Here is a 12,719-nt window from a genome sequence, read left to right on the forward strand (position 1 = left end):
TAACTATAAAGTTATTATACATACATGTATAACCAAAAGAGAATTTGAGTCTCTCAAAACGAAAATCATTAGTCTTTTCATGGGTTTTATTTGTAATGCGGATATCAAGGAAAAAGTAAGTCTTGATCTAGAAAGATGAGTGTTCCATCCAAATCTAGTGCCTCCATGTTAATTCTCAGTTAGAAAAATGTGACCCCACAGTAGAAAACAAAAGGTAGGGAAAAGTTAATGGGATAAATTCTGGGCGTACCACGTTACAGATAAGTCAGAATTTTCTTAAAGCAACGCAAAGCAGATTTTGTCTTACATGAAATTTGGTATGTGTGTGTATAAGCATGATTCTAATTTCTCTATATACTTAATAAATTTTATAAGATTATATTTGTTGCCAAGAAAAATGCTTCAAAGAAAATGAGTCCAGGTTGAAGGAAATTACTCTGTACTTACATTAGCATTCTCAGCCCAACCTAGGACATATCAGAAGTAGCAATCCTTTGATATCTGAGTCATGATGAAAATTTATGTGGCTCTGTTTCTGAAAGATCTGATGTGTTGATTGCCTGACAATCGCTCATATCATGAGACAACCTTCAGAGGGAAGAAAGGCAGAGATAGGAATGCAGAAGACCAGCGAGGTGAAAGGACAGAAGTAACTGCGCAGATGCCAACCAACCAGCGAGGAAGGCAGCCAAAACAGACACCTTCGGGAGATCAGTAAAAAAAAAAAGAGTGAGGAATCATAAAAGTATCACACATGCAATGCTCCCCAGTTTGCAAACTGCTTTCAGAGAAAGAAGAGACAGTGCACTGTGAGTTTCCAGGGCTTTAACAAACCGCCCAGTTCCTCACTATCTCCAAAGCAAGGTTTAAAGCTCAGATAAAGGCTATACTTACATTTTCAAAATTCTAAAGGACAATGAAATATTGACTTGTACGACCCCTTTATTGTCACAGGAAATAAAAACTGGGAGACACCATTGAAAAAGCTCCCAAACCTATTCATATCTTTGCACTTATTAAGTATGGTGAGCTCCCAAGCTTTGCTACACCTTCCTCCCAAAGAGGCCTACATGGCACTCTTAATAATTATTATTATCATTATGCCACTTCTAAGTTCAAAGGCAAGACCCCAGGATAATAAAATGTAAACTAAGCATCTTGACCCAATGCACAGCTGATATGCACAGATAAAGGCTATACAAAGGTCCACCAAGGGGCATGCATCTCACACCACATTTCTGCATTAGAAGCTCAGAATTTTCACAGCTGGAAACCTTGGAATTTCTCTGGTTTTCTCCGTTTCCAGCTGAGATAATAAAGGCTTGGCTAAGACAACAGCAGTAGTAGAGGGAGCCTAGGGCCTAGAACTCCTGGATCCTGAAGAATTCCCTAGGCCGCCCCAGTTTCCAAGCCTACACACACAGGCTTGTGTGGCTGTGTCCCATGTTGGCACCCATGTAGCTGTTATTCATCAAACAGTCTTTCATGCTCCCGGCCCTGGACTTTGCTAAGGATTTACATTGGTCAGCTGAGGTGCCTGACTTCTCAGGGTCCAGGCTTTATGATTCTGGCTGTGCTTTCATAGGTATATATTCATTAAACAGGAGGAAAAAAAATCACAGTCTTAATGAAAAATTCTTAAACTTGATCAGAAGATATATTTTTCTAAAGCCTAACACCTGTCAGCCTGGCGACACCTCACTACCTCTCAATTAAAGTTTCAGTTAATGAGCCACCAGGATAGAAACCCACACTCCACCCGAGCATCTGAGCACAGAGCAAGGCTCTGATTAGAGATAAACATAAAAATCAGAGGGAAGAAATATTGTGATTAGGAGGTGGACAACTGCAGGGGCACGAACACATCCAATCACAGCTGTCACCACATCCCTGCCTGATAACAAGAGCACTGGGGCCACAGCCCACTGTCAGGCAGGCCACCAGCAGCTAAGGCAGACAGGACTTGAGGCACAAAACATCCCCTTCAGGATTTTCTCAGAATTTGTAATCTCACTTAAAAGACAAAAAGTTTCAAATCACAGCCGCAGAGTTTCTTTGATTAGAGAAACTGGTTGCTGACTTACCACTAGACATTTTCAGTGACTTCTTGGCTTGTTAAAATTCCCCTCCAGGGGCCTGTCAGTCCATGGCTCATCAGGCAATTCCCAGAAATTTCATGGAGCCCCTATTAAGCGGGAACAGCGCGGGTCTTACGGAAGGGCTGAGGTTCAGCCTCTGACACCACACAAGAGACAGGCAGATGGCAGTTTCCAACCAGGCACAACAGCAGGAGTTCAGGGTGGGGAGACGATGATATGTGGTGAAGCTATTCAATGAAGGTTACAGAGAGGGGACACAGTTCTGAGCCTTGAAGGATGCGCAGAATTGGGGTGGCAGAGGAAGGAAGAGAGCACTTTAGACAGAGAGAAGAGCCAGTGAACGTGCCACGGTGGGACTGGAAGTGGAGGTGGTGGGCCCTGGTGGAGAGTTCCCCTGGGAAAAGAGTGGGCTGAGGCGGCCAGGCTGCGGGGGAGCTGGAACGCCCGGTGACCCCGCGTGGGAGCTGGGCTCCGGAGCCATGACCCGGGACACGGCATTGCTAGGGCAGGTACAGGACTCAGTTAGATGTGAGTTTCAGAAAAACAACGAATAATTTTTAGTATTTAAGTATGTCCCAAATATTGCAGGTGGCAGACTTATCTGAAAAAGTATTCTTTGTGTATCTGAAATTTACATTCAACCGGGGAACCCCCTATTTTTTGCTAAATCTGGCACCCCTGCTGGTAGCACTATGTTTGAGCGGTATTGACCTAGCAGCAGTTTTTAGGAGACATTTATACCATAGTCAACAGGGAAATAAGGATTCAGAGCGCCTTTAAAACCAGTTCTCTTCCTTTTTAATTTTTTTCTATAAAATACACTCTTTTTGCCATAGTTATGTCCTTTATCTGACTTTCCTTTAAACTAGTTTTGCCCCCTTCTGTGCCCCCAGGGACCATCCGGCCATGTGGGGGATTTGGGGTCGTCATAACCGTGGGAGAGCTTGGCATCGGGTGGGCAGAGGCCGGGGGCGCTGATAACAGGGCGGCCCGCAGCGGAGAGCTGTCCAGCCCACGTGGCCGGAGCTGGCGGCTGAGCAACCCTGCTGTAAGCCCAGATAAGAGCCGAGCCACACTCCTGGCCAAGGCCCCTGGCTTCCACAGGACCTCCCACCCTTCTCCCGAGTAGTTTTCAGTGTCCTGCAAATCTGAAGTGCAGGAGACCATGTGCATCCCATCCTAAAGCATTTATTTCTTAATATTTATTTGAAAGAAGCACCGTTTCCACCAAAAAAAAAAAAAATTCTCTGGACTTTGAAACTTCAGCTGACTCACGCTTCACATTTTCCTTGAATTTTAAAGAGCTTAAAAATATGTCTGTAGATCAGCCAAAGAAAAAATGTGGTTGACATCAGTGAAAACATTCCCACACTCGCCCTGGGCTCTGCCGAGACGGGCAGCCTGCTCTCCGAAGCCAGGCCCTCCAGCTTCGCGCCTGCTCTCACCCCAGGGCCTCACAGCCAGAGCCACGCTTGTTTACCTCTTCCTGTTCTCAGAAACTGTTGTTTTTTAAAGTCCCAAAGGCTTTCTCCTCAGTGCCGGCTCTAGGCCTTGCAGGCCTCTCCTTTTGCACCAAAATTACAAATGTTAAATTCCTTGTTGGTCCCTTGGTGTGAGTTCCCCGCTATCGCAGGACAGAAGAAAGGAAACTGCAGTTAAAGATCAATTTGATGCTTCCGTTATCACGTCTGCACCCCCAGGGATGGTTAAACTCCAGACTCCAAGTGAGAAACAAAGTTCTGAAGAAAATGTCCTTTGAATTGGTTTAGAGCCCTAGTCAGTCTGAGGCGTCTGCTTCTCGTACTAGAATAATGGGCCCGGTAGATTAGGCCGCAGCCTCCCTGTTGTGACACTGCTGTGTGCACGGAGGCTGCAGTGAGGACCGTGAGCACCGTCCTGAGTCAGGGGCTCCCTGATCACAGGTCACCTGGGAACACAGGTCAGTGGGAAAAACACCCTCACTCTCTTCACCTCACCAGCCCCCCGGAGCTCAGAGCCTGCAGAACCGTTACACCAGTGGCTCCTTTGTCTCTTGGGCTTTGAGTTAGAGGTGACACTTTAGACTTGCTCTGTCTTTTGCTGTGTGACCAAAGGCCTCTTTCTAAGAAAACAGGTGACAAAAGAGAGAACATGCATAAGATGTGGTAGGAAACTCATAGCTAAGGATTAATAAAGGCTGGCCATGTTTGGCCTTGACTAAAAGCAAAGTTTTCTTGAGGCTGATTTATATTTAGCTTTCTTCTGTTCTTTACAATTGGTAAAACCAGCTCCAGCAACACTTCTTTTGAAGTATTTGGAGGCCAGGAAGAGAAGTGAAAAGGAGCACAGGACTTGAAGCAAGAAGGACCTAGCACGAGCCAGCCACTTACTAGGGCTGCGTGCCCTCGGGAGAGCTCTTTTACCCTCTCTGAGTGTCAGTTCTTTTATCTGTAAAATGGGGACAAAAATACCTAGCTCTTATCAAGCATTCTTTGTAGAGTCTAAGGTTTATGTAAATATTAGTTCTCAATTTGAAGTCCATTGAGCAAAGACATAAGATGTCCCTCAAATGACAGGTTGTACAGAAAGTGTTGTTGATTGGTGTTTTTCAAGATGTGGCTCACACTCCGATGAGCTAGTGCGTCTGCGGGTCTTTGGCCAGCTGTCTGCACCCCTTTATACAGAGGTAGACAAGGGAAAGGAGTTACCACTCTAACATTTTCGCAAACGCAGGAATCACTCTCCTCTCCCACTCCTGGCAGGGCTCAGTCACTCAGCCTGGTTGAAGCATCCCCACCAAGCGCACTGCCCTCATGGCATTCCATTCCCCCATGAAATTCTGTGTCGATGAAATGTGGACAGATAACGTTGGAAAGATAAATGACTAACATTTGTGAAAGTATTTGAACTCTTGAAAAGAAAAGACCCACACTGAGTCCAGAGATTCTTGTTAAGATCATTGGAATTTAAAATGGTATTTTGGTTGATTAATGTGTGTTCTGATTTTTTTGTCTCTTGGCTTTGAGGGGCTAAGAGAAAGGGTCCACAGATTTCTATTTTAAACATTGCTATATAATGTTCATATATGTAGCAAATTTGGTCTTGCTTTTCTTTTTAATTTTTTTTTTTTTTATTGACTTCAGATAGAGGAAAGGAGAGGGAGAGAGAGATAGAAACATCAATGATGAGAGAGAGGCATTGATCAGCTTCCCCCTGCATGCCCCTCGTTGGGGATCAAGTGACAAACCAGTCATGTGGCCTGACCAGGAATCAAACCAAGACCCCTTGGTTCATGGGTCAATGCTCAACCACTGATCCAAGCCAGCTGGCCATGAATTTCATTTTTAAAAAATTAATAGAAATAAATGAAGTTCACAGTGGAGGTCGATGTCTAAAACTGTGGCAACTCATCAGCCATCAGTACATAGTACTGCCACCCTCCCCACCGGCATCCCAATCTCCACTAAGGCGGTCACAGTTCAGCCTTTGCAGAGCTCAGCACCCTGCACCCCATTCCAAATCAGGCCATCTGTAATGCCCCGACGCTGCAGAATTAGACTCAGTCAACCATGTGCTAGGTGCTATGCAACCTGTTGAGGATACAAAATGAATAGCCAAGAACCCCTTCTCATGAGGAGCTCATGGGGGGAGGAGAAAATAAATACCAAAAAAACTGATTACAGCACAGAGTGATAAGAACTCTGATAGAGGTGTGAGCCCTCACAAAGGAGGGGGCTCAGTGCTCCTGAAGAGAGTTTGAGCATGTTTGCAAAGAAGGTGACACTAAAACTGAATCTTGAAGAACAATAGCAATTCTCCATGTGAGCAAAGAGGGGAAGGGGAGTCCAGCAAAGGGAGAAGGGTACCCAAGGTCAAGAAGGTGAGGAGAGGTAGGGAAGGGTGTGCAGAGATGAGTTCAGGGAGCCTAGCTCGGAAGGAACAGGTGAGACACAGCAAGTGATGCAGCCTGAGAGGGAAGAACAGGGCCAAGCCCACATTCTCATGCCAAGAAAAGAGGAAGGTGAGAGCCACTGACAGATGTGGTGATGAGGTAAATGTCCAGTTGAGAGAGCAACTGAGGGCAAGGGGGCTGACGCTGAGGTGCAAACTAAATGTTTCTGCAACGTGCACTGTGACAGAACAAAATGACTGTAGTTTTAAGATAACATCAATCTTCAGCATCAAAGGCACAGCAACTATTTCAGAAAAGGCAAACTGAACTTTTGTGTTGACCCTAACTGGCTAAATTGATAAGTTGACTAAGGCAAAAGGGGTAACAGATCACGAGTTGGCCCCTTAGGTTTTGTCGGATGACTCAAATATCATGTTACACCAATAAGGATATTGAGAGACTTGAAGGTCAGCTGACGCACAGGAGTTCAGTAGAGGATGACAATGATCTTGTCTTAAATATTCTCTAGTCTTCATAACTTTTCACATTTGGAACTGACCCTGAAGAATCATATCTTTTTTCCCCCAGCTTTATTGAGATATAACTGACATAAGATTGCGTAAGGGTAAGGTGTGCGCTATGATGACTTGACACATGCACATATTGTGAAATGTTTCTCACATTAGTCGCCACCTCCTGTAGCTCACAGAATGACCATGTACTGCAGTTACAGGGAGAACATTAAAGCTCTATTCTCATAGCAGCCTTCAGGTGTCAAAGCAGTACAGTCACCTATAGTCACAATGCTGTACCTTAGGCCACCGGAACTTATTAGAGTCATGTTTTTACTGAATAAAAATAGTAACCCAAGGCTTAGGGCAGGGAAACAGAGCAGATGAAAAGCCTAAAAAAGGTAACTAGGGAAGAAATAAAAGTTTTTTAGAATCAGAGATTCTGCCTTACAGAAAAATAACTAACTACAGATGTCCTTGGGCAATGGCAAGTTAAAGAAATTGTAGAATAGTAAAAGCATACTGTTTACCGACCAAAAGAATTAGTACCTCACCATGTTTTGCATCTCTAAAAGATGGTTTAAATCTATCCTGAGCGTTATGAAATGTTTGTAGACTAGTTTGATTCTATTTGGCAACAATCCCTACACTAAAGGGTGGCCAGAAGACCTGACTCTGGTGAATGAGACTGAACAGGAACTAGACAGATCATGTCAGTAAAGAGGCCGAGCAGTCAGAGAAAGCACATGTTAGTTTAGCAGTTTGGGAAAAAAGGAAAGTGAAACCCTAAAATTTTCACGTTGCTATCCAAAAGTCTGAGAAAATTAGTTCCCAAAAACGGTTTGCATCATTTCAGTCAATCAAACCAGAAAATCGTGGTTTAAATTTTATAATTCTTTTAAAATGTTCTAATTTACCATTTAGTAGATGAAGCCTGAACTCTTTGGGGGCTGGAATCCTTGAAGCCTTACAGACATGTGCTCATCAATTGCACATAAGACTCTACTACACTGGCTTTAATATTAGAAAAATAAAGAAGGGAAGTTGCTACTTTGTAAATAGAATTATTCTAATTTCATCACCAACCTCACAGTTTTCCAAGCATATGTACAAGACATACCAAAGACGCCCAAGTGTGAAATATAGCCAGTTTCATCACCAGAGTGAATCGTGGCTTCTCCTATAGTAGACAATCGGGTTTCAAGTCTGTGTTCCCCAGGCAGCCTACGCAGGCCTTGCCTTTCAAATGACCTATTTAAATAAGCAGGGTGTCCGTGGGTATTGGGGCGTCCACAGGGCAGGGAGGAGCTGGGCGCAGAGCTCTCCTCGGGAACTGAGGGCAGGGGCAGGAGGGCAGTGGGTCTTTGGAGAGGGTGATGCTGCTTCTAAGAAGAAAAGAATACACACGAGTTAATATTTCCTACTTTTTTTATCCTGGAACTCAAACATTCTCCCTTTTGAAATAGGATAAATGTTCTCTAATTTTTCAGTCTAAAAATCTTCCGGCCGAACTGCCCGGCATCGGTGAGACTGCCGAGGCCTAAGCTTCGCGGTGAGGCACTGAAGGTCACCTGACCCTTCAGTAGCTCTCCTGCCCAACCCCCACGGTCCTCTCATGGCTTTATCTTGGCTTCATAACCTGCGTCATTGCCGGGTGGTTTATGTTTCTTGTTTGGGGTTATTTTGTGTGTATTTTACTTTTGTCTGCCTGTAATTAACCATAAAGACCTTGCCTCCCACTTTTCTCTTACAAGACCCAGAGACAGGATAAATTTGCCAAACTAATCCTTAGACATGACCTGACTTTTACTACACAGTGAAATTCTATTATGTCAATAAATGTGGTATCTGGGACAGTTACAGATAGCAATAGCCTCATTTCTCTAGCCTGAGATAGGATTTAAAAACATTTTTAACAGGCCTAAATAAGAATTCCAAAAAAAAAAGCCAACTAAATTCTATGTAAATAAAAACAAAAATGAAGCAAAAATTGTCCCGTAGCTAAAACAGAACTTATCCCTAGAACCCATACTTTTCTGTAACAGTGATTTAAAATAAGTAAAGGACCAATTAAGGAGAGTCCTGCCCATCCTCAGAGTTCCAACAAATAGTTACTGATCAACCACTAAGTGACAAGCCCTGGACTAGACTCTGGGGACACTGAAATAAAGACAAAAAAAGTCACTGAGGACTCAGAGGCCAGCAGATGGTCTTGACGCAGATGCCACACTCTGTGGGACGAGGGAAGCTCGGGGACCGCTTGCGCCCTGGGAAAGGCATCCTTTCACGGCAGCCCTGGGATCTCCTGGCTGGAAGTCAGAATGGGTGCTAACAGCATGAGCCGTTAGGGAACTGCAGCTGTCCTGACGGCACTGTGTGGGTGCTGTCCGTCTGTCTGTCAGCGTTGCTCTGATTTCCTGCTCTTTTGCAGAACGCCCTGGCCAAGGCCACCGTGAAGGAGCTGGCCACGCTGCACGGCACCAAGTACACCTACGGCCCGGGAGCCACCACCATCTGTGAGTCTCGCGTCGCAACTGTGCAGGGAGCCCGGGGCCTTTTCTTTCTGGTCATTTAAGGCATGAGGCTTTTGCCCGACAGTGAATTTTTTATAAAATATGTCATCAGTTTTCTGTTGAGAAAATAAGAGAAAAGTGTATCACTTTCAACCCACGGAAACATTCGCTGTCTGTGAACGTGCACCACTGAGCATCTGCCGTGGGCCAGCCTTTCCTGGTGCCGGGAAGGAAAGGAGGGCGGAGGGCAGGACAGACGGCAGGAGGGGGCAGGAGGGCCCGGCTCAGTCTTCAGGGAGCCCCGGGGGGAAGCAGGAGCCGGCACGGACGGGCGAGCTACATGCTGACAGAGGGGGCGCAAGGGGAGCACGCCGCGGACTAACCGGCCCAGCGCGGTGCCAGGGAGGCTGCCCAGGGCCACGGCACGGAGCTCTGTCTGAAGGGCACTTGCTGGAGGAAGCGCAGGAGGGAGGCCTGCTTCAGGCTCAAGCCAGTCACTGGGGGTGTGCAAACGAGCGACGAGACACAGTGAGAGAGCGAGGCGGGTGAGACCCAGCTGGGATCTCACCGGGGAGGCACATTCTGTGCGCTCTGTTTTCAGCTTCTACCAATATTGTTCTTTGCCTTTGCATGCTTTCTTTCTGCCCCAGCTCTGAAAGTACTGGAAATACAGGAAAAAGGGCCCAGGCCTATCATCAGGGGGCCTCCAGGGCAGCTGGGGAGGCTCCAACCCCAAGGCTTTTATTAAGAAGCTTTACGTGGAGCACAGTTCTCCATTCTTGTCCTTTTTAAACTGCTCCGAGGCAGACAACAGATACGATTTTCTTAAGGGTTCTAGCAGCAATAACCCACCTTTCCATACCCTGAGAACTCCTTGTATATTTTACTTAGACCGGTTCAGTGAGGTTTTTCATCCTAATGTAAGGCCTGGGAGGTCAGAGGCCATGTCTCTCCTTTGTCCTGACATCCCCAGAGTGAGCCCACGGCCTGCTGCTCAGTGGGGGCTGTGCGTCATTGACTGAATTAAATAGTTGAGGGAAGGAAGGGAGGGAGGGAGGGAGGGAGGGAGGGAGGGAGGGAGGAAGGAAGGAAGGAAGGAAGGAAGGAAGGAAGGAAGGAAGGAAGGAAGGAAGGAAGGAAGGAAGGAAGGAAGGAAGGAAGACATAATCCATGTGGCAGTGGCACCAACTGTTATTGAATGAGTGACTGGACGAATGTCTAATCTATGCCAGGGCATAGGCCAGACCCTGAGAGAGCGAAAATGAAGGCCCAGCCCTGCCCTCTGGCTGCTCCCATGTCATCTCTCAGCTCAGTGGCAGCAGGGCTTGGAGTCCACTCCTCTCACCAGTCACCAAGCAGCTTTTCTTATTTTTCTAGCAGGTATACATTCTTTTCCCAGAAGTTACATACTACGTAGCATAGTTTACCACAGCACACAAGCACCCTGAGAAGTTTATACATTGGAATTTCATACTTCCTAGGGCAGTAAACATATCATCCCCACAAAGGAGGTTTCGAGGTAACAATGGTCTAATTTTTTTAAATAGCCCCATATCTTTATGATCCTGTTTACTAGACAAGCAGCCTACCTATCTTATTTTGCACAGTGAAACATTCATAATTATAAAAGGAAGCTGGGTTTTCATTTTAATTTCCTTCCTAGATGTAAAGATTTTTTTTCTGCTGTTTGCACATTTCAGATCCTGCTGCCGGAGGCTCTGATGACTGGGCTTATGACCAAGGAATCAAATATTCCTTCACCTTTGAACTGCGGGATAAAGGCAGATACGGCTTTGCCCTTCCTGAATCCAAGATCCGGGCAACCTGCGAGGAGACCATGCTGGCGATCAAGCACATCGCCAGCTACGTCCTGGAGCATCTGTACTAGTCGAGCATCTGAGAGCCTTAGTCTAAAACGCTCAGCCTTTCCTGTCCTGAGTTCTAATTTCTGTTTGCCTGGATGTTTCCAGATCCCAATCTTTCTTTTAAGCTTCTGGGTCTATTAAATTAGTTGGAAAAAGGAATAATAAAAGTGAGTCATTATCATCAGAAAACCTGACAGATCGCCTACTTCTTTGGGGACAACTGGAGTGAACAAATGACTAAGCGCGCTGGGCACAGGTAATGAAGTGGCCCACTGCACATGGGAGCCCTGGGGGTGCTGGCCAACCCGGGCCGAGTACTGCAAGGTACTGGCCATGAAGGGGACTTGCAAGGGGGAATAAAGATAAGGGGAAACTTAGGGTTGTAAACCATAGTATAGGAGGAAAGACCCCATCTTGGTTTAGCTTTCATCTCACTCAACTCATTCAGGTTATTTCATGAGCTGTGTGCTACGTGCCATGCGCTTTGCTAAGCAATTGAGAACAGAGCAGTGAAAAAAAGAGAACATTTCTGCCCTTAATGGTTGTATAGACCATTTGGAAAGACAGACGTGAAACAAATAGTTATTTAACTTACTATTTAATAATTCATTAATTTATATTAAGCAAGTAAGAGTTGGACAAACTGCATAAAAAAACCCCAAAACATTAAAAGGCCTATCTGCCCGATGTGGAGAGAAGGCACCCAGGAAGGACTGAACCTAAAGAATAAGTCACAATTAGCTGGGCGAAGAGAGCGCCCCTGCCAGGCCCATGACTCTTCAGAGCCCGAGAGAAGGAGCCAGGGATGTGAGACAGAGAGTTGAGGAAAGAAGGGCCTGTGTATGGGCTGAGGAAGGGGTGGGGACCATACTGGACAGGTCATCTTAAGGATCTGGAACAGTGGTCTAGGAACAATGGAAAGCAATAAAGACATTAAGTTGTAAATGGCGTGATCAGTTTTTAAAACACCCACCAGGCTGAGGTGTAGAATGTAGATTGGAAGTAAAACAAGAGGTGCCAGGAATCCTGGCTGCACCAAAAACCACTCCAGGACTTGAAGTTTTCCAGAGTTGGAAATGAACGTGCTAATGGTGGAGTGTATTTTGCAAAGTGCAAATTTTAAAATAATACGTATTTAGTTATAGTTTGGGGATGTCTCTTACTTTAAAACCATAGAACAAAATATTAGTTCATTGTTTTCTGTGTGGATTCAAGGAAAATAGGATTCCACATCTCCGTAATATGCTGAAATATCTAGGACAGTGTTCTATTCAAAAATTCTATTTTGTGCTCACCACCAAAAGAGCACACAATAGCGTAATACAGATACCTACTAATAATGTTGTACACCTGAAATTTACATAATGTTATTAACCAATGTTGCTTCAATAAAAAAAAAAAGATTAAATGATAGTATGTGACGGAAAACAAAACAAAAAAGAATTCTTCGAAGTCACACGGTTTATTTAGAAGTTGTCCAGCCCAAGAATGATTAACTGCATTCATTGTCCACTAGATGGTAGCAGTGAAGCTGCTACAATTTGTCAAGCAATCATCAAAATAATTTAGTAATACATTGTCTAAATAAGAAGATAAAAAGAGACATCCTGGCCCTGGTAGGGTTGCTCACTTGGTTGGAGCATCATCCTGTGCACCAAAAGGTTACAGGTTCGATCCCTGGTCACGGCACATGCCCAGGCTGCAGGCTACAGTCCCTGGTCTGGCGCACAGGGGAGGCAATGGATAATGTTTCTCTCGCATCAATGTTTCTCTCTATCTATCATCTATCTATCTACCATGTATCTCTTCCTCTTTCTCTCTCTAAGAACCAATAAGGGGAAAAACCATATCCTTGGGTG

General features: G+C 45.2%; 1 protein-coding gene across 1 annotated transcript in view; it reads left to right on the forward strand.

Annotated features, from left to right (window-relative positions):
* CPB1 (carboxypeptidase B1) overlaps positions 1–10,883 on the forward strand; it is a 36,101-nt gene extending 25,218 nt beyond the window's left edge. Inside the window, exons 10-11 of the mRNA XM_016221797.2 lie at positions 8,914–8,998; positions 10,696–10,883. Coding sequence (XP_016077283.2) covers positions 8,914–8,998; positions 10,696–10,883 — 273 coding nt within the window. The remainder of the gene's footprint in view (positions 1–8,913; positions 8,999–10,695) is intronic.
* Positions 10,884–12,719: the final 1,836 nt, after the last annotated feature.

Source organism: Miniopterus natalensis, chromosome 6, assembly GCF_054644295.1.
Source record: "Miniopterus natalensis isolate mMinNat1 chromosome 6, mMinNat1.hap1, whole genome shotgun sequence".
Lineage (NCBI taxonomy): Eukaryota > Metazoa > Chordata > Mammalia > Chiroptera > Miniopteridae > Miniopterus > Miniopterus natalensis.